Source organism: Anastrepha ludens, chromosome 3, assembly GCF_028408465.1.
Source record: "Anastrepha ludens isolate Willacy chromosome 3, idAnaLude1.1, whole genome shotgun sequence".
NCBI lineage: Eukaryota > Metazoa > Arthropoda > Insecta > Diptera > Tephritidae > Anastrepha > Anastrepha ludens.
Window position 1 is genome coordinate 26,004,221 of NC_071499.1, and position 18,559 is coordinate 26,022,779.

At 33.4% G+C, this 18,559-nt stretch overlaps 1 protein-coding gene across 3 annotated transcripts in view; it reads left to right on the forward strand.

Moving 5' to 3' along the window:
- LOC128857218 (protein Tob1) overlaps window positions 1–18,266 on the forward strand; it is a 90,480-nt gene extending 72,214 nt beyond the window's left edge. For 2 of the 3 annotated variants that reach the window (XM_054092864.1, XM_054092865.1), the window contains exon 5: window positions 17–18,266. In XM_054092864.1, the coding sequence (XP_053948839.1) occupies window positions 17–974 (958 nt within the window). In that variant the 3' untranslated portion in view covers window positions 975–18,266. The remainder of the gene's footprint in view (window positions 1–16) is intronic. The other variant, XM_054092866.1, reaches the window with a different exon arrangement.
- Window positions 18,267–18,559: the final 293 nt, after the last annotated feature.

Here is an 18,559-nt window from a genome sequence, read left to right on the forward strand (position 1 = left end):
TCTCATTATTTCGCAGCAGCAGTTCGTATCGTATGTCGCCCACAGAGTTCTCTAACTATATTAAACAACGTGCCATGCAACAACAACAACAACTCCATCACGGTGCTCATGGTGCACCGAATGTAGGACAGCCGCCAAATCATTTCGGTCCCATAGGACCCGTCTCCCCAGCACGCTCACTCTCACCGAATCCACTGTCACTCGGCCTTGGACAGAATGGCGCCACAGCGGATCCCTTTTACTTCCCCAACATGGCCTCAATGGGTATGTATCCTCAATTCAATGGACATCGAAATGTATTCGACGCGCAATTCTACGCTGCCGAAAATAACGGAATGTATGGCGGTGGCGCACCAAACAATCCGGCCAACGGCAGTCATGGCAAATTCAACAACTACTTAGATCCACATGGCTTCTATGGACTGAGCGGCAATCAACATTTGCAACAATCTGCGGCTGCCGCCGCCGCTGCTGCTGCTGCTGCAGCTGCCGCCCATCAACAACAACAACATCAGCAACAATCGCAAATGGCACCACCACCCCCACCAGGCGTCGTCGGCTCACCAATGCCAACGCAGCAGCAACAGCAACAACAAGCAAATGGTAATGGCAAAAATGCCATTGATAAGAGTGCAGTTGATAACAATACCACAGGCAACAACAACACGAATAACGGTATTACATTAACTGTTTCGAAAGGCAGCAATGTCACAGAAACAACAAACACAGCCAACAATGCAGTCAACAGCACTGCCAATGCAGCTGCAGCAACACCCACTGCAGTCAGTCCATCGCCATTGGCTGCAGCAGCTGCTGCCGCAGTAGCAGCAAGCGCTGCCGCCGCCGCTGCTGCTAACAGCACCAATCAACAACAACAACAGCAAGACTCAAACAACTCGAAACTGATCGATGGTCTCAATTCGTTCTATTCCAATGCAACTGGACCCTACCAGCAGTTGTTGGTGGCCAACTAAGGTGGTTTTTTGTTGGGGTGAGCGCGTGGGAGAGAGAGCGAATGTAAGGGAGTAACGAATGTAACGTACACAGCGCCGTAGAGAATGGAGAAGAAATTGAATATTGAAGCTGTAGAAAGGAAGAATAGAATATTTTTTTAAATGCTTATTTTTTAGAATTATTGCAAAAGCAAAAAAAAAGAAATATTAAAATATATGTATGTATAGAAAACATTAGCAGAATGAGGGAAGTTAGGCGAAGGAACAGGCAATTGAGCAGTGCAAAGCGTAATTTTTTAAAAGGAAAATATGATAAGCAACTAATACATACAAAGCAAATGTATACAAATGTAAAACCTGTAATAAATACATGCAAACAAATACGCAAAACATTACATAGCAAGTAAATACAAATACTATTACATATATTACTGCAATGCTACAATAGAATATATGAAAACGGAATTCAAGAGAAGGAACCAATTGCAAAGAGACGTGGAAGCAGCAATAAAGATAAATAAATAACCTGCGCTTTGCTAACGAAGAACGCCAATATGTCCAGAGGCAGTGCCAGAGGAGGGGAGTTTTGTAATAGAAATACACGCAGATGTATGTGTGACAACAGGATGGCAATGGAAATGCTAAAATGCGCTGTTTTTAGAAATAAATTAGCAAATTAAATACAAAGAAAACCTAACCTAAAAACAAACAACAAAAAAAACAAAAACACTATCAGATTAGTATAAATTTCAAGTCGTTTTATTAACTAGTTGTAATCGATTAAACAAGAAGAGAAGAAAGAAGAAAGATAGCGAAAAAGCAGAAGAGCATGAAAAAATCGGAGAAACAACTAAGTATATAACAAAAGCAAAGAAGATACGATATAAATAAAGTCTTATTATAATAAGTTTTAAAATTAGTCAAAAGTGAAAATCGTTTTGCTGTTTTTTATACCCACACATTTTTCTAATATTCAAATGTTGTATTATATAAGCAAATGAGAATGTTAAATGTTTTATATATATTATTGTATAACTACTTATTACTATTATATTATATTATTATTGCTATTACTATTATTGTAACTAAACAAAAGCAAATCTAGTGAAAAATGTTAAGAAAATCAACCGCAGTACTTTAGTAAACACTTAAGTAACTACATACAACAAACACACACACATATGTACACTCAAGCACTCACCAAAAGCCACACACGCCTAACACACGCTGGCCACAGACAGACAGGCAAGCGCCAAGCATGGAAAGTGCGCAACATGCGGGAGTAAAGACACCTGGAAGTATAACAACTTGGATTGACGCTGATTTGTAACCAAGTAACCGAGTAAGAGCCTCCACGACATCAACAACAACAACAGCAACATTAATAACAAAATATGCAAATGTACGCCGTATGTCTTCGGGCCGACAAGCGACCAGTGAGTACGAGTACGAGAAGAAATTGTGATGCAAAAGCGGACTAGTGTAACAGAGAGGGGTAATAAACCCCTTAAATGGCAGAACTCAACCGCTCGTGCTTTGTCGCCTAGCGCCGCATGCTTACTTTCTGTGCGCCAGCAGTGTACATTTGAATTGTATGTACCAATAAGTACCTTTAACACTTTGACCTTGTGACCTTGCGCGGTGCATGCGTGCATGCGTGCGTGCGCGTGTGCGTGCGACGACATCTCAGTCTTTAACAATTAAGTGTGCAATAAATTACATGATGTATCTCCTAAACTACCTTTATTTGTCAACAAGTTTGTAGAAAATATATATATTTTTTTTTTAGTTCAATTTACAATTAAAGCGTAATTTTTTTATTAATTATTCTAATGTTAAATACATATATATATGCATATATTTTGTAATGCCTACCTACATACATATATACATATATATAAATATAATTTTACATATTTTTCTAATTCAATCAAATTTGTTACTGTGAAAAGTAGTGTTTTTTATTATTATTACTATTACATGCATAAATGTTATTTTAACACATACGTACATACATACTTATGATGAGGAAAGAACTACTATACCAATATAAAATGTATAAGAAAAAAACGCAAAGCAAAGCAAAAAAAAAAAATCAAAAAACCAAAAAACAACAACTAAAATTATTACCTAAATGAGCTGTTTATTTTGTACAGAGTTTTTTGCTAGTACATTGCAACATACATACATACAATATTCGTTTTTATTTTTAACATTAATGATTTTTTTATACTTTTTATACAAAAAAAAAATACAATGTTTGTAGTGATTATAAATTTTGAAACTTTTTTATTGAGAATATAATAAAAACTTTTCCACGTTACATTAATTAAACAAAAAATATACAAATGGAGGACTTTTTCATTTCTATTAATTTCCTGTTGTTGGAGTGTGAACGAAAAGTTTCCTGGAGTTCAGTGAACGAAATGAGGTGAATGAAATGAGGAAATGAGGTGCAGTGCGGAAGCAGTGACGTTTTGGGTAAAGATTTTTGCAATAACCATTTAAAAGAGTCAGAGCGGCAAATAAGCAATTTTCCATTTTTAATTTGCAATTATTTATGAATTACAAATAAATAACAGCCACTTTCCTTTTGTGTGCGCTTTTATTTGACGCTTGCTAACCTGCATATTCTGAATAAAATTAAAGCGAACCAAAGTGAAATTAATCAGAATTAAATTAACCTAACCTCAAATATGTTGACTTGAAAAAAGCACAAAAAAATATAAATTGAAGCAATTCAAAGCTGGAAAAAAAGTATATGGAAAAAATATATGAAAAACTTCCCAGTTTCAGAAACCCTATTTTAAAATGAGATTAGCACTGAACTTTTTTTTTAACCTAACCTAAAAAATGTTCACTTGAAAAGAGCAAGAAAAAAATATAAATTCGAGCAATTCAAATCTAGATAAAATATATGAAAAAACTTCCCAATTTCAGAAACCTTATATTAAAATGAGATTAGTACTGAATTTTTTTTTAACCTAACTTCAAAAATTTTTACTTCAAAAAAATATAATATATGAAAAAACTTCCCAGCTCCAGAAACGCTATTTTAAAATGAGTGCTAAAAATTCAGTGCTAATATTTTTTTTTTAACCTAACCTAAAAAATGTTGACTTGAAGAGAGCAAAAAAAAAAACATAAATTCAAGCAATTCAAATCTGGAAAAAAAGTATATGGTGAAAAGTATATAAAAAAACTTGCCAGCTTCAGAAACCCTATATTAAAATGAGATTAGCACTGAATTTTTTTTTAACCTAACCTCAAAAATTTTGACTTGAGAAAAGCAAGAAAAAAACATAAATTCAAGCAATTCAAATCTGGAAAAAAAGTATATGGTAAAAAGTATATAAAAAAACTTCCCAGTTTCAGAAATCCTATATGAAAATGAGATTAGTACTGAATTTTTTTTTTTTTTTGTTTACTTAAAACCCCATAAGCGGCGCTTCACCGGCCCTGAAAGGTAAAAGAAGCACCAAAAAATATTTTTTTTTTTTATATAAACTGAAGATCAATCACGCATTTGTTTGCTTACAACCAACCCAGCTATTCATTCGAACCATGCACACTTTAAGCAAGCAATATTCCACCTACTCAATTTCTTAATAGTTGTAAAAACTTTACAAAACTTCGTCTAAAAGTGTCTACTGAGACCTTAGTTTGAGATTCTAAACCTAACCTCAACCAAACCTAAACCAAACCTAAACCAAACCCAAACCAAACCAAAACCAAACCAAAACCAAACCTAATCCAATTGCAACATAAAAACACCAAAGAAATATCAAAAGCGGACTACAATAAAATCTCTTAGAATATCCAATTGAAATGCCAAAATCCTGTAGGCAATTCTCAAACGTTTGTTCCACAACTTTTAATGTATAAATATTTAAAACTTAATACTAAAAAATCTGACATAACCTTGAAAATTTTCCGAAATACTAAACAAAATAACAAAACGTTTAAATGGTTATGGTAACTTTGGTTTTTAACAAAATCTAAAATAACAGCGTACCTCGGCGTTCTGACTTAACCTCAATTTATCTTAAAACTCAGAAGTTAACCTCACTTAACGAAATTTCAAAAAACCCTTAAATCAAATCTAATTGTGGTCAGTGTTGCTCGCATTCTGCTCTTTTAAGCGTTACTCAAAGCAAACACAACCAAGCAAACTTAAAATAGTTCTATGTAATGGAAAATTAAGCCAAATTTTTATATAAATGTCTAACCATAACCGTTGAATCCGTATGCGTTTTTTGCTAAATCAAAATCTAAAAAGTTACCTTAACAAATTTCGTGTTGTAACTTAACCGCAATTTAATTTACTTAGAACTCCGCTAAGCCCCTAAAAACGAATTCAGAAAATTTAAATAATTAAAAAATGTGTAACAGCAATTAAAAACAAAAAATTTTATATAATTGTTGTGTTCTCAAAAAATCTACGTTCGCCCAATTTAAAGTCAAATTAACCTAACCTCAAAAATGAGTATCTAACTTTTCTTGCCAGCAGAAGCAAGCACCTTTTGTCACCGTCAGTTACTATTTGGAATATCCTATTTGCTATAATCGAGATTTTCAAAATATTACCTTAACAAGTTTACCACCTTGAAAAAGTGTCTTTCAAAAAATGTCTACTCAGAAAAAGTGAAAATATGTATCTACATTTTTGATCGAAAATATCTATGTAAATAATATATTAGAAGACGAACTTTTACAAGCAAAAAAGTTCATTAAATGTGTACAACGTGGTTAGTACTAGAACTCATCAATAGTTACGTATGTATTTGGAGTATTCACAACGAACTCCACAGTCAGCAAATTTGCTTGAACGCTTTAATTTTTTAAAATTTTTTTTATTAATTTTTAATATTTTTTATTGTTGTTTTTTTTAATACAGTCACGCCTTAATTGAGCTCATAATAGTTTTCGCGTTTTCACCGAATCTTTGAATTTTATCGTACCTCTACTTTTTACTGGTCAAAGCACTTGCGCACTAATTTTTCTTTTCATTTACTAGTGATTAAGGAATATTTCTAATTGAGATCTTTTTGCGCTTCACGAGACTATGCGAATTTTTGTGTGAAAGTTTTGACACTTTATTTTCACATTTCTTTTCTTAAGCTTTCACATAATATATTTGAGCAATGAAAGTTGCTTAAAAGATTTGGCATCAATTTCAATGAGAAACTTTTTTATAAGCTTTTATTAGATTTTCTTTCTGCTTACTTAGTCGTTGAAATTGGGAACTTGTTGCGGTTCACTTCATTTTCCTACTTCTTTTGTAAAGCTTTCACTTAATATATTTCCGCAATGAAAGTTTTCAAACTAATTCAAAAGCTTTGGCAAACTTATATGAAAATAAGCTTTTTATGAGCTTTCTATAGCTTTTCTTTATTTTCACTTACTCATGGTTAAAATGTTTGTGAAATAGAGAACCTATCGAGCTTCACCACTTTACGCAAATTTTTGTATGAAAGTTTGTATACTTTATTTTTTTATTCTAAGCTTTCACTTGGTGGATCCGAATAGTGAAAGCTTTTAAACTTATGCACTGATTTAAATGCCTTGACAATATTTTTAACAAAAAGCTTTTTTTATTAGCTCTTAATAGCTTTTCTTTCTTCTAACCTTCTCGTGGTTAAAAGTGTGAATTAAAGAACTTATTGCGTTTCTCCAATTTACGCAAATTTTTCTGTGAAAGTTTTGGTACTTTATTTTACTACTTCTTTTCTAGAGCTTTCACTTGGTGGACTTGTATAATGAAAGTTTTCAAATTTATGTAATGATTAAAAAGCTTTGGCATTCATTTCAATGAGAAGTCAAAGCAATTTTAAGAAGCTTTCGGTAGCTTCAAATAAGCTTTCGAGCATTTCCCTTTAATCAAATATTTGCTTCTTTTCTAAAGTTAGCACTTGGCGGATTTGGTTAATGAAGCAAGCACTTTTTGTCACCGTCAGAATGTCAAAACTAAAGCTTTCAAATTTATGCACTGATTGAAAAACTTTGTCACTATTTTCAATGAGAAGCTTATTTTATAAGCTTTCGGGAGTTTCAAATAAGCTTTCGATGATTTTCCATGAATCAAATATTTGCTTCTTTTCTTAAGCTTTCATTGAATTGAAAAACTTTGACATTAATTTCAATGAGAAAGATTTTTCATAAGCTTCCGGGAGTTTCAAATAAGCTTTCGAGCATTTCCCTTAAATCAAATATTTCTTCTTTTCTAAAGGTAGCACTTGCCGGATTTGCATAATGAAAGTTTTCAAATTTATACACTGATTGAAAAGCTTTAGCGTCAATTTCAATGCGGAGCTTTCTTTATAAACTTTCGAGAGTTCCAAATAAGCTTTCGAGCTTTTTCCTTGAATCAAATATTTGCTTCTTTTCTTAAGCTTTCACTAATTGAAAAACTTTGACATTAATTTCAATGATTTGCTTCTTTTCTTAAGCTTTCACTAATTGAAAAACTTTGACATTAATTTCAATGATTTGCTTCTTTCCTTAAGCTTTCACTTGGCGGATTTGCATAACGAAAGCTTCCCAATTTATGCACTAACTCAAAAAATTTTCCCTTAATTTCAATGAAAAGCTTTTATCATAAGCTTGCGAGAGTTTCCTCTGAATAATTAAGCTTCAACGCAACACCGCTCGGTGTTAATTTTAGTTATCAGATTTTTCTACATTTTTTTCGAGATTTGTGAATCATTTTCATTGAATTTTTGGACGACTTTCCAGATGTTCTCCTTTCTTTATTAGTAATTTTTTTTATCCTACATATTTGTTTAGAACAACTTTTGTACTAAAAAAACGTTTATAAAAATATGTAAATTCAGAAAAGTAAAAATTATTGTACATAAATATCGATGTGAATAGCAAACAAAATGAATGAATCGAATGTGCTAGCGTTGTTGTTGTACAAATCGACAACGACACCATTTTTTATAGAAAATTAAAAAAAATAAAAATTATTATAGAAAATATATTGAATTTCAAAAATAAGTTGAAAACGATTATATAGCATTCCAATTTAAATAAAAAATAAACTTATTTAAAAATTTGAATACGCTTTGAATTTCCAAAACAAAACAAATTGTAAATACATAAATATAAAAACAAAAAAGATTTACGTACACCCTACCAATATATTTGTTGAGCCAAAGAGTAAATAAATATTTCAAAGAAAAGTCTAAATTAGTAGTGGAAGTAAGACTGGCGCTAATGAAGTTAACTTTTTTTTCAATTTCTATAGATAGAGCTTTCCTGCAAACGCCCCACGCAGGCGCAGCCATTTTTTTGCGCCTAACAATCCAATTTACCTGCAGCGTGCATTGCAAATGAAAACTAACGGCTTTTGCTGAGAGTGAGAAATGGAGTTAAAGAGAGCGGTACTCGCTATGCGTAACTGTGTAAGTGGGTAAAAACAAACTTACAGCTTTGCCTAGATTCAATTTTGAACTGATCAGCAGAGCGTTGAGAGCGAACAAAATGCAGTTAAAGAGAGCGGTACTCGCTATGCGTAACTGTGTAAGTGGGTAAAAGCAAACTTACAGCTGTGCGTAAGCTTGAATTTGCGAGTATTTGAAATAACATTTAGAATAGAAAATTAAAAAAACAATTAGGAATTTTATTTTAAAATTTAAAATAATTTTAAATTCTATTTATTTCAAACATTTTTTTAAATTTTAATTTTTTAATACAAAAATAAATAAAATTCAAATGCATTTTCCAACGCTCACGAGTACCTCGAGCACGCGCCCTTCCCTTGTACATACAACGAGTAGTTTTACTCACCTACGCATAATTGAAAGCCTTTTTTCATGTGCGTTCAAATGTTAATACACATGGAATTCTCCGAACAAAAACAAAAACAAAAACCTACTTGTATATTGGTGTCTTAGTTGTATTTAACAAAAACAAAATATTTTTTAAACTTAACAAGCAAGTAATAAAAACACTTTATGTACCTTTAAACAAATTTAATAAACATGCATACATACATACATAAATACATAAAAGCAAAAACAAAAAAGAAACTGAAAACTAATTTAAGTGTATAGATTGTAAAATAAATATAAAAACACGCAAATATCTTAGCAACAACAAAGTGTACACACAAACATACCCTCAAAAAAAATCTACAATACAAGCAGACAAGCAAACAAAGCTAACTACCGTGAAATGTTAAGAAGTGAAGAAAGAAAAAAAGTAAGATAAAACAATAGAAAATTATAAATATATAGAGTGCATACTATAAACATATATATGTATATCGCAGTAGTGAATTTTTTATTCTTGTCATAATTTTTGTACTTTTATAAATAATAAAACTAAATTAGAAAAAAATTTTATTTCAACACAAAAGAAATGACACAAAAAACTAAACGCAAATGTGTAAACTTTCAAATACAAAAGAGTTCACAATCACTTTAAAACTCTGAAATTAATTAAGTTCTCAAGTACGTTGAAAAACGGGTAATTATTATATGTATGTGTAAACTTGGCATTAGGCAAAATGCTAAAAAGCGTTAAAAATAGAAAATAAAAAAACAAAAACACACACAAATGAATTTATTTGAGCAATTTTCGTATTTTTATAAACATAAAAACATGATTTGCCGCTTGTAGAGGGCCTAAAGAGAAATTGCTTTTCCACACAATTTGTTACAAATTATCTGCTGCCAAGTTTCGTTCGATGATTGACTACAAAAAAAGCAAAAAACTAGAAAACTAAAAAACAAAGAACTAAAAAACTAAAAAACAAAAAACCTAAAACAACAACCAAAAAACTAAAAAAGCTAAAACACAAAAACCAAAAATGCAACCTAAAGCTATCTACAAAGAAAAAGGCAAATTAACAAACGAAAAAACTACTAAGAACCCCAAATACACGCTTACACATACATACATAGGTATATAAGTGTACACAAAAATATAAGGCAAGCGCCAAGAATTGTTGCATGAGTACGAGAAAAAAAGCGTAGCGAGCAAGCGAACGCTGAGAAGCGCTAAAAACTGTTGCATGAAAAGAAGAAGAAGAAGGAAAAAAGATTTCTAGAAGAAAAACCCAAACACCTATAAACATACAAAGCTTGTCTCCGCCAGACGCAGGAAGTCGAAAGCAAAAGTTAGCGCAAAGTAGGCAAAAGTAGGCAGAGCAAAAAGCTAAGCAGCTTAGCATGTAATGGACCTGTAAAGTGAAAAATATTTTTTTAATTTTATAATCGAGTGAATGTCAGTGTACTCAAAAACTCAAAAATTAACAAACTAACTAAAAAGAAACCAAAACAAAAAGAAACCAAAACAAAAAAACAAAAACAAAACCAATTATCTACGCGTAAACTCACTAACTTAAACGGCAAATTGTCTACCAGCAAGTATTACAGAGAGAGAGAGAGAGAGAGAGAGAGGGAGAGCGAGAGCGAGCAACACACATACACGCATACTTGTGCATTGCGCAGCCGAAAAAATATAAACTCCAAAATAATTTTTAATACTAAAGATTACAAACGATTTGTAAAAATTTAATTTTTCTACAAGCATAAGCGCGGAAAGTACGCGAAAAACAAAAAACAAAAAAAAACAAAAACCAAAATGCAAAATGCAAATAAAACAGGATATTGAAAATGTACGAGTTTGTCAAGCAAATTTGCTAGCGCATGTGATGTGAATAGACACACACCCACACACACACACATTGCGTAGCAAAAAGCGGCAGAAAACTATGTAACAATAAGAAATGAAATTAAATATAAAACTTGCATATCAGTAAAAACAATAATATTTCATAATATTTGTACTATTCTAAGGTAAGAAGAGAGTGCCGAGTAATGAAAATACATAGACAAAAAACTAAACAGAAAACAAAGAGATAAAACAAAAACAAAAAACCAGAAAACAAAAAAGACAAAACCCAAAGCAGCGGCAGCAGCAGCAGCAGCAAATATAAAAAGCTAAATTACTCAAAATCCATATATTCAGTTAGGTGCAAGTGTACCTAAGCGAATTTTTTGCATAACTCTATGTATGTAGTTTATAGCGTTAAGCCTAATGTAAATGTATGAAAATGAAGTTTACGATCAAATATTAAATAAACAAAAAGTGAAAATGAATTGGCAAACTTTTGAAATTTTCGTATTTGAAAAATTTTTTCTAAACAATACAAGCATGAGTATTTTTTTAATAATTAAGAAAAATCTAAAAGTAATGCTTTCTCACATACATACATGCATACATACATAAATCTACTGGATGTTCTCAAGCCGTTCGCTTTTTTTATACCTTGGATGTACATAGTAAATGAAAGTAATACCTACGCTTATATGTGTGTGTGTAAATACGTATTATAGTACAATATTGCATGCCCTTCGCACATACATACACATATATGTGTATATATATATATATATGTATATACATATGTACCCACATACATGCATAGAATTCAAAATTTGTTTCCAGTTTTGGTTGTGAGAATTTTGCGCGTTAAATGAGGCAGCGTGTCCCCATTTACTGTAGGGAAACATTTGGAAGTGAAACATTTTGTTCGTGGGAGCAGAACGGATAGGGAAGAGAGAGGGGAGGTGAGAGGAGATTTTGTCCACGTACTGGCAAACTTAAGGGGCGAAGGGTAGTCAGAGGGCCGAAAAAATAATGATTTTCAAAAATTTTTTTTTTTTTGCTAGAGAGGGAAGAGATAGAGAGGATTTGTTTTGCTGTTCACTAGACAGGGCTAGTTTACTGGGGCGGCAGCCCTTGGTCGGGAAAAAACCGAGTCATTCCGGCAACGTAGAACCGACTGCCATGGGAATGAAGAGGATTTGGTCCCCCGTACTGGCAACACGCTTTGTGCTTCTTATTTGCATTGTCAAACTTAAGAGGTTAGGGCTAGTCAGAGGCTTGAAAAAATGATGATATTCAATATTTTTTTTTTTTTGCTAGCCAATTGCTTTATTTTACAAAAATAAAATCATACCATTAATATTATCATATTTCGACTTGACTTTAGCAAAATTTCAAAAAAAAAATTAATAATTGTAAAAGTTATCGCTGTTTATGTGGAGCTCGTATCTCCAGAAGTCCCTTGCGGTGACCATTTAAAAACAATCGGACAAGAGAAATTTGTTGTATTAATAGATAATCTTGTGCCTGATAGAAGTTTTTTTTTCAAAATTAACAATATGGCGGTCTCTTGAAATATTTTTTAGATTTTCGAGAAAAAAACCGACAATTAATTGTTTAAAACGTTTTGTGGTTTACGTTTTCCAAAAGCAGAGATCTACCCAACGGGTTTTAAGTTACAGTGATCACCAGTTCAAAAAACATAGTTTTGAGAAAAACGGATATAAAGTTTTTTTATCGATTGTTTGCAGCTGCTACTAGCCCTTTGCTCTCGAACGTTCCGGTGCGCCCGAGCGCCCTTTGTTAATTGTTAATAATAACTCGAAAAGTATTTGTCGGATTCACTTCAAATTTTCACACAACATTTTTAAGATATTACTCTTACAGAATTTTTAAAATTCTGAATACCCCTAACCCCTTAAAGAAGTCAACGTCAACGGCAACGAATGTTGCCGAAAACAATTTAGCCAGTGTGGGACCGTGAATGAAACATCAAAAGAGAATTGCTACTTTCTCCCTTCCAGATGTGTGTAAATCGGGACTAACATAGCACCAGCGAATTAAGGGAGGAAACCGGTTTAGGAGGCCAAAATTTTGGTGTTTTTCGAGAATTTTTTGAACAAAGAAGCAATTATCAGAAATTTTTTAAGTTTAGAGGATATTTTATTTATATTTTTAGGTACACTTTTAAATTTTTTTGAAGCTATTTCCGCGGGAGAATTTGGTGGACATTCCTGAAGTTGCAATTTTTCTCCGTAATCAACAATAATTATTTTTTCGTTAACAACTGTTTCCTAAGAATATGAACCTAATTGTGGTAAAAAAATATTGAAAATTGCGTGCTTTTGAGGCCCTTGAACACAAAGTAGTTTTTTTATACCATATTTTTTCATTTATTTTGCTTAAAACCCATATTTTAAATAATAATATAATCCCAGAATTAGGTTCATATAGACTAGAATTGAATAAAGAAAAAATCCCGAAAAATTTTAGAACGATTGGTCAATAACTTTTTAAGCTAGAATGCCCACCAATGCAAAAACAGTTCGTTCTAACTACCGCGCGCTACGGTGCGGAACCGACGGGCAGTCACTTAAGTGCTCATAGATCCGGGAATAATGCGAATTTCGCTTTAAAATTTTTACCACATATTCTTGAATAGTTATACTAACGATTTATGCAATAAAAAAAAATCGATTTTTTGATCGATCTAAACCGGTTTCCCCCCTTAATTGGTTCAGGTGAATTTTAAAATTCCATACTTTCCTGATTACTCGTTGATTCTTTTAGGATCTTCAATGTCTTTACAATTTGAGTGCATACTTTTTGCCGCCAATACTATCAGATATGACAATTTTTTTTTTAATTTCATTACAGTTTTTTTTTTGCACAATCACTACCTTGAAGCACCAGCATAGCTTATAAATTGACTGCATTCGACAACCCTTAAATTTATTATGTGTAATATTTTTTTGTATGAAACCAAAGATTCCACTGAAGTTGGCAAGATGCGATGCACTAGACACGGTTAGTTTATTGGGGCGGCAATCCAGAGTCGGGAAAACCCCGCTTCATTCCGGTAATGTAGAACCGCCTACCATGGAAATGGCAAGAGCTTCAGCTACACCGCGAAACTTGCGAAACTCGCGTAACTTTGGCCCAATTGCGTTTGGGATACTGTGAAATTCCTACCTTTTTTTATTTTATTTTATTTTATTTTATTTATTTATTTTTTGATAAGGAGGTTGCAACATTTTTTCAAGATGGAGTCGCATTTATGCCTATATGCCTACATAACAGATTCCGCTCCTGTAGGTGTATGGAGACTTTACGCCATCAATACAATCCACTTCTATCACTGCCTTCGAAAGCGGTTGTGGGGGGAATGAAACATCGGAGAATGTGCAATATTTCGATACTCTCAAATTATTGTCTTGTCACCGGTTGGGCACTGTAGTAAGTGTTTGACTCAAGCATCTGTATCTGTCGTCGGTTTATCTAAAATAGTTCAACTCCACTGCCAATGTGCTGGCAAAGGTCAATCCCGACATACCCAACATATGTCCAGCGTCCAGCATGTGAAGACACACCGCACGACACTAACCACCTTTTCACATGCCCCATCAAACCCACTCACCCAACACTCCTCTCCCTCTGGACCCAAGTTGTCGAAACAGTACGTTTCCTAGGTAAGCTGCCACAACAGCGCAACAACAACTGAAGTTGGCAACTCAATATTAGCAAGTTGTGAGCGTAAAGGTGCTGGCCCAATGCAGGCTACCTTTTTTTGACTTGAAATATAGCAAAGTCGAAGACGAAGATAAGGCGTTTCGTTACTGCTAGTAGCTCAGACCAGTAGTCAAAAAAGTCTAAGTGCCCTCTGTAGTTGAGTAAAGTACTTGGAATCGGCACCAGGTCGTCTTTCCAAAGTTTCTGCCACCACGAAACGTGCTGCGCTTAGAGAAACGTCTGTCCCTAGAGCTCCTTCATCTAAACAAGTAAACAAACTGAGTCTAAATTGTCATCCTAGTTGTCTAAGAAAATTGGCAGCGTCTTCTAGAAGCCTTAAATATGAAAAATACACTAAGCCACCTTTAAAAGAAAAACACATTGAGGCAGTACTGAAATTTGCGAAAGAATTCGTAAAAGAGGAGCTATTTGCAAACACGCCCTCTTCAACAATGAAACAAATTCAATATGCACGGCTCAAACGGATATCGTTACTACTGACGCGATGTACAGGAGACACAGCATCTAATGTCGAAGCGAGCCCCAAGAGGCGGAGCAATGATGGTCTGGGCAGCAGTAAAAAATGAATTCAGGTCGGGAATTACAGTTGATCTGACTTAGGAAGGGAACGGCCTAAGGTTTTCCTATTTCAGCAGGATAACGACAAACTCTACAAAAGAAATTGTTCAAAAACATTGGTATGTCAGTTTTATCCTGACCAGCATTAAACCTAGATTGAACCCCTGAAAAGAAAAGTTTTCGATCCCAATAAGCTGACAGTTGAAAATTTCGAAAGCACAACGAAAGAAATTACTGCTGACACTATTAAGAACTTCATTCCAAGTATTCCTGGTCGATTTCTGAAATCTATTATTTTCTCGGAATATGGCTGTAGTGGTCGATATCTCGTAAAGTATCAATCAAACAATTAAAGTTTATGCTCGTTGTCAACTCCCAATAGAGTCCATTACTTAAAGTCGGCATTCTAAATCTTTGTAGCAGATCAGTAGGCATAAAAGTTTTAAGTCTGCGTGGGGCATTGGTTTGGTGTGAAAAGTTTGGCGCCCGAGGATAGATGGTCAGTAAGCCTTTTATTATATCTTTCGTTGATGTTGCCAATTTCTTCATGTACCGATAGCACTCGGAGATTCCGAAGAATTATATCTGTAAGGTGTCAAGATTTAATTTTGAAGCTTAGTCCCAGATTTACACGTCCGTATTGGTTTCAGTATTGCTTAATATGAGTATATGAGCAGCTGTTGCCCAGCGAAAGCTCTAATTTATGGCCAAGTAGCCAATAAAAGGAACGAAGTTTTATGAATGTCTAAGTATTTAGCGTGGTCCGTTTGGGATATCTCGCAGCTGTTAAGATGCACGGAGGACAAGTATCCTTACGGAGCGTGAAAGTTATTTATTTCATTTGCTTTTATACGCCATTTATTAAGCCATGTGCTAAGGCTGTCAAGGTTTTGCTAAAGTAAATTAGAAGAAGCAGTAGAATCGTGACTATTTCTAGTCATTACTACTGTGGCATCTGCACATGTAGCTGTACAAGTACGAGTATGTGCACTTAGTGTCAAAGGTAGGTTGGCAGTGAAAACCGTGTAAAGTACTGGTTCCGAAACACTTCCCTGCGGCACACCTGCATTGATTTCATAGAGATTGGTAACATCTTCATTTATTTTAACTGGAAAATGTATGCTTTGTAAGTATGATTTTAGCAGCATAAAGAAATTATAAGGAAGATTCATTTTTAGTTTGTATGTGCCATACATTTTCAAGTGCTTATGCTATGTCTAGGAAGATGGCAACGCAGTATTCTCTATTTTCGAATGCGAAATTATATACAGAGTTGAACCCAAACTAATGCGTAGGAATAAGATTTCTTTGTACAATTATAGGATTGAGCCGATTTAGTAAAAGTTTTTCGAAGGTATTCGATAAAATAGGGAGCAGACTTATTGGTTTATAAGAGAACGACATTCCTAAGGGTGTTCCTGGCTTAGGTAATAGGATACTTCCCATTGCACTGGAAATTACTCTAAGCGAACCATTGACATTTTGGTTTACTTAGAAACGCTAATAATTTTTGAGAATAATTTTATGATTTTTCTGAGAGCAGCTCATCGGTTTTTGAGTTTTTGACACATACGCAAAATATACTGAATTCGTTGAACAGTTGTTTAAGCTTGTCTCAAAATGAGGTAAATGAGTTGTGCCACTTCAATTTGTATCTGATCAAAGATACTCACTCCAACAGTTTTGTACTAGTTTTTGGAATATTTCCGAGCAATTTCAACAACCATCATTTAGTTGTTTGAAGAACTTTTATGATTCGCTGAGCGCTTTTCGAGTTGGACTATGAAGGAAAAAAAAGACTACTGAAAAAAAATCTCACAATTGCGTGTGTCAAATTTTTCGAGGCTGCAACTAACTTTTAACTATTTTTTGCATATTTTGAGAGAATAATTGATGGAAGCCTTTTATCACTACCGGATAAGACACACAGGCTAGTGCGATTTGAAAGAACCATAATGAGAAAAATCTACGGTCCTATTCGGCTTGAAAACGGCACGTATCGCATTCGTTAAAACAACGAAATTGAAAACCTTATTGGTGGTGAAAATGTAATACGTTTTATTAAAGCGCAGAGGATAAGATGGATTGGCCACATCATAATGGAATGCCCAACGAAAGAAACCAAAAAGGGTGTTTACTTTGCGTCCAATTGGAGGAAGAAAGAGAGGCCGACCAAGAAAGAGATGGCTTGATGGCATAGAAGCAGACTTAAAAGCGATGAACGTGCGTAATTGGAGAAATGAGGCAAGAGAGAAACTGAATTGAAGGAGGATTGTTGATGAAGCGTGGACCATAGCTTGGCATAGCATAGCACAGACTATGAAGCTAAGAGAGAGAGAGAGAGAGAGGTTAAGGCAAATACATAGGTTAATTTTTCATTTTTGTTAAAGTTCTAAATTGTTATTTTTATTTCTAAACATTGAAACTTTTATATTTTTCTCAAAAAAAAATTTTAATTTATTTTACGCAGAAAACTCACAAACTTTTAACGAAAAGTTGATCGAAAAAAATATTGAATCTTCCAGTAAAATCATGATTTTATATTTATATAATACATATGTATATATATATATATGTATGTATGTCCACATATTCCACGCAGTGCTGGGGCTTTGAGAATAGCAATATTGTAGTTAAGAAATTGTACAGAAAAAAATAGTAGTAAATAAACAGCAAAAAGAAACGATTTTTAAGGGAATATGTACAAAGAAATAAATGGATTAGTTAGAAAGAAAGCCGCTTCTGTTCTGAGAAATAAAAAACACAATTGACGTCAAGTCAAATATGTAAGTGTAGTAGTGTATATGAAGACTTAATTAAGTACAGTGGAGAATTTCGCTACATGAAACGTACGAAGTTTTTTAATAACGGCACGTCGAAGCACGAACTGGAGAGCGCGGTCAATGTTTGCTTTGAAGTTGAGAAATAATAAAATAAAATAAACGAAGAAAGGAAATTTAAGTATTTAATAAAATAAAATACGCTCAATAGAAAAAATAGTTGAATTGACAGGATTATTAGCAAAAACAAAAACAAAAAAAACCTAAAAATTATCGTACGACATGCATAGCAGCATTAAAAATAATGGCAAGTACTACATAAATAACCAAAAACATGCGAAAATATGTGCATACCTACATACATACGGCATGCAAGAAGAAGCATTCTTATTGTGAAAAGTTTTTAATTACTTCAGGTACCTTTTTTGTATGTGTATGTTTGAAAAATGCTCTCAAGTACCTGGTTCTCTTACATAAATGTCGCACAATTCATTAAAATTAGAAAGAAAAATATTTATAATTAAAAGATGCTTAATGAAAATACGCTTATATGCTGTAGTAAAAATTTAAGTAACAACTTAAGATGAAAATTTAATACAGAAAAACATTGAAAAAAACAATTCACATTTTTTTTTTTTTAATTTTTTTTTTTAAGATTATTTTTAGTTCAACCCCCCACCAGCTTAGCACAACTTACTTTTAGGTGAATTGACTCAGGCATCTCCTTAAGAGATGTGCGGCATTGCATGGCTACCTTGGAAGTTGTCGACTGTTTTGTGAGAAATTTTATAGCCACCTGGCTGTCCGTGAAAATGTCCAGGTAGCACATCACACTTTGCCATCAGTTCCGCCTAAAAGACACTACAGTTGTCAAGAAGGCGAAAACTGAAGGAGATCCCC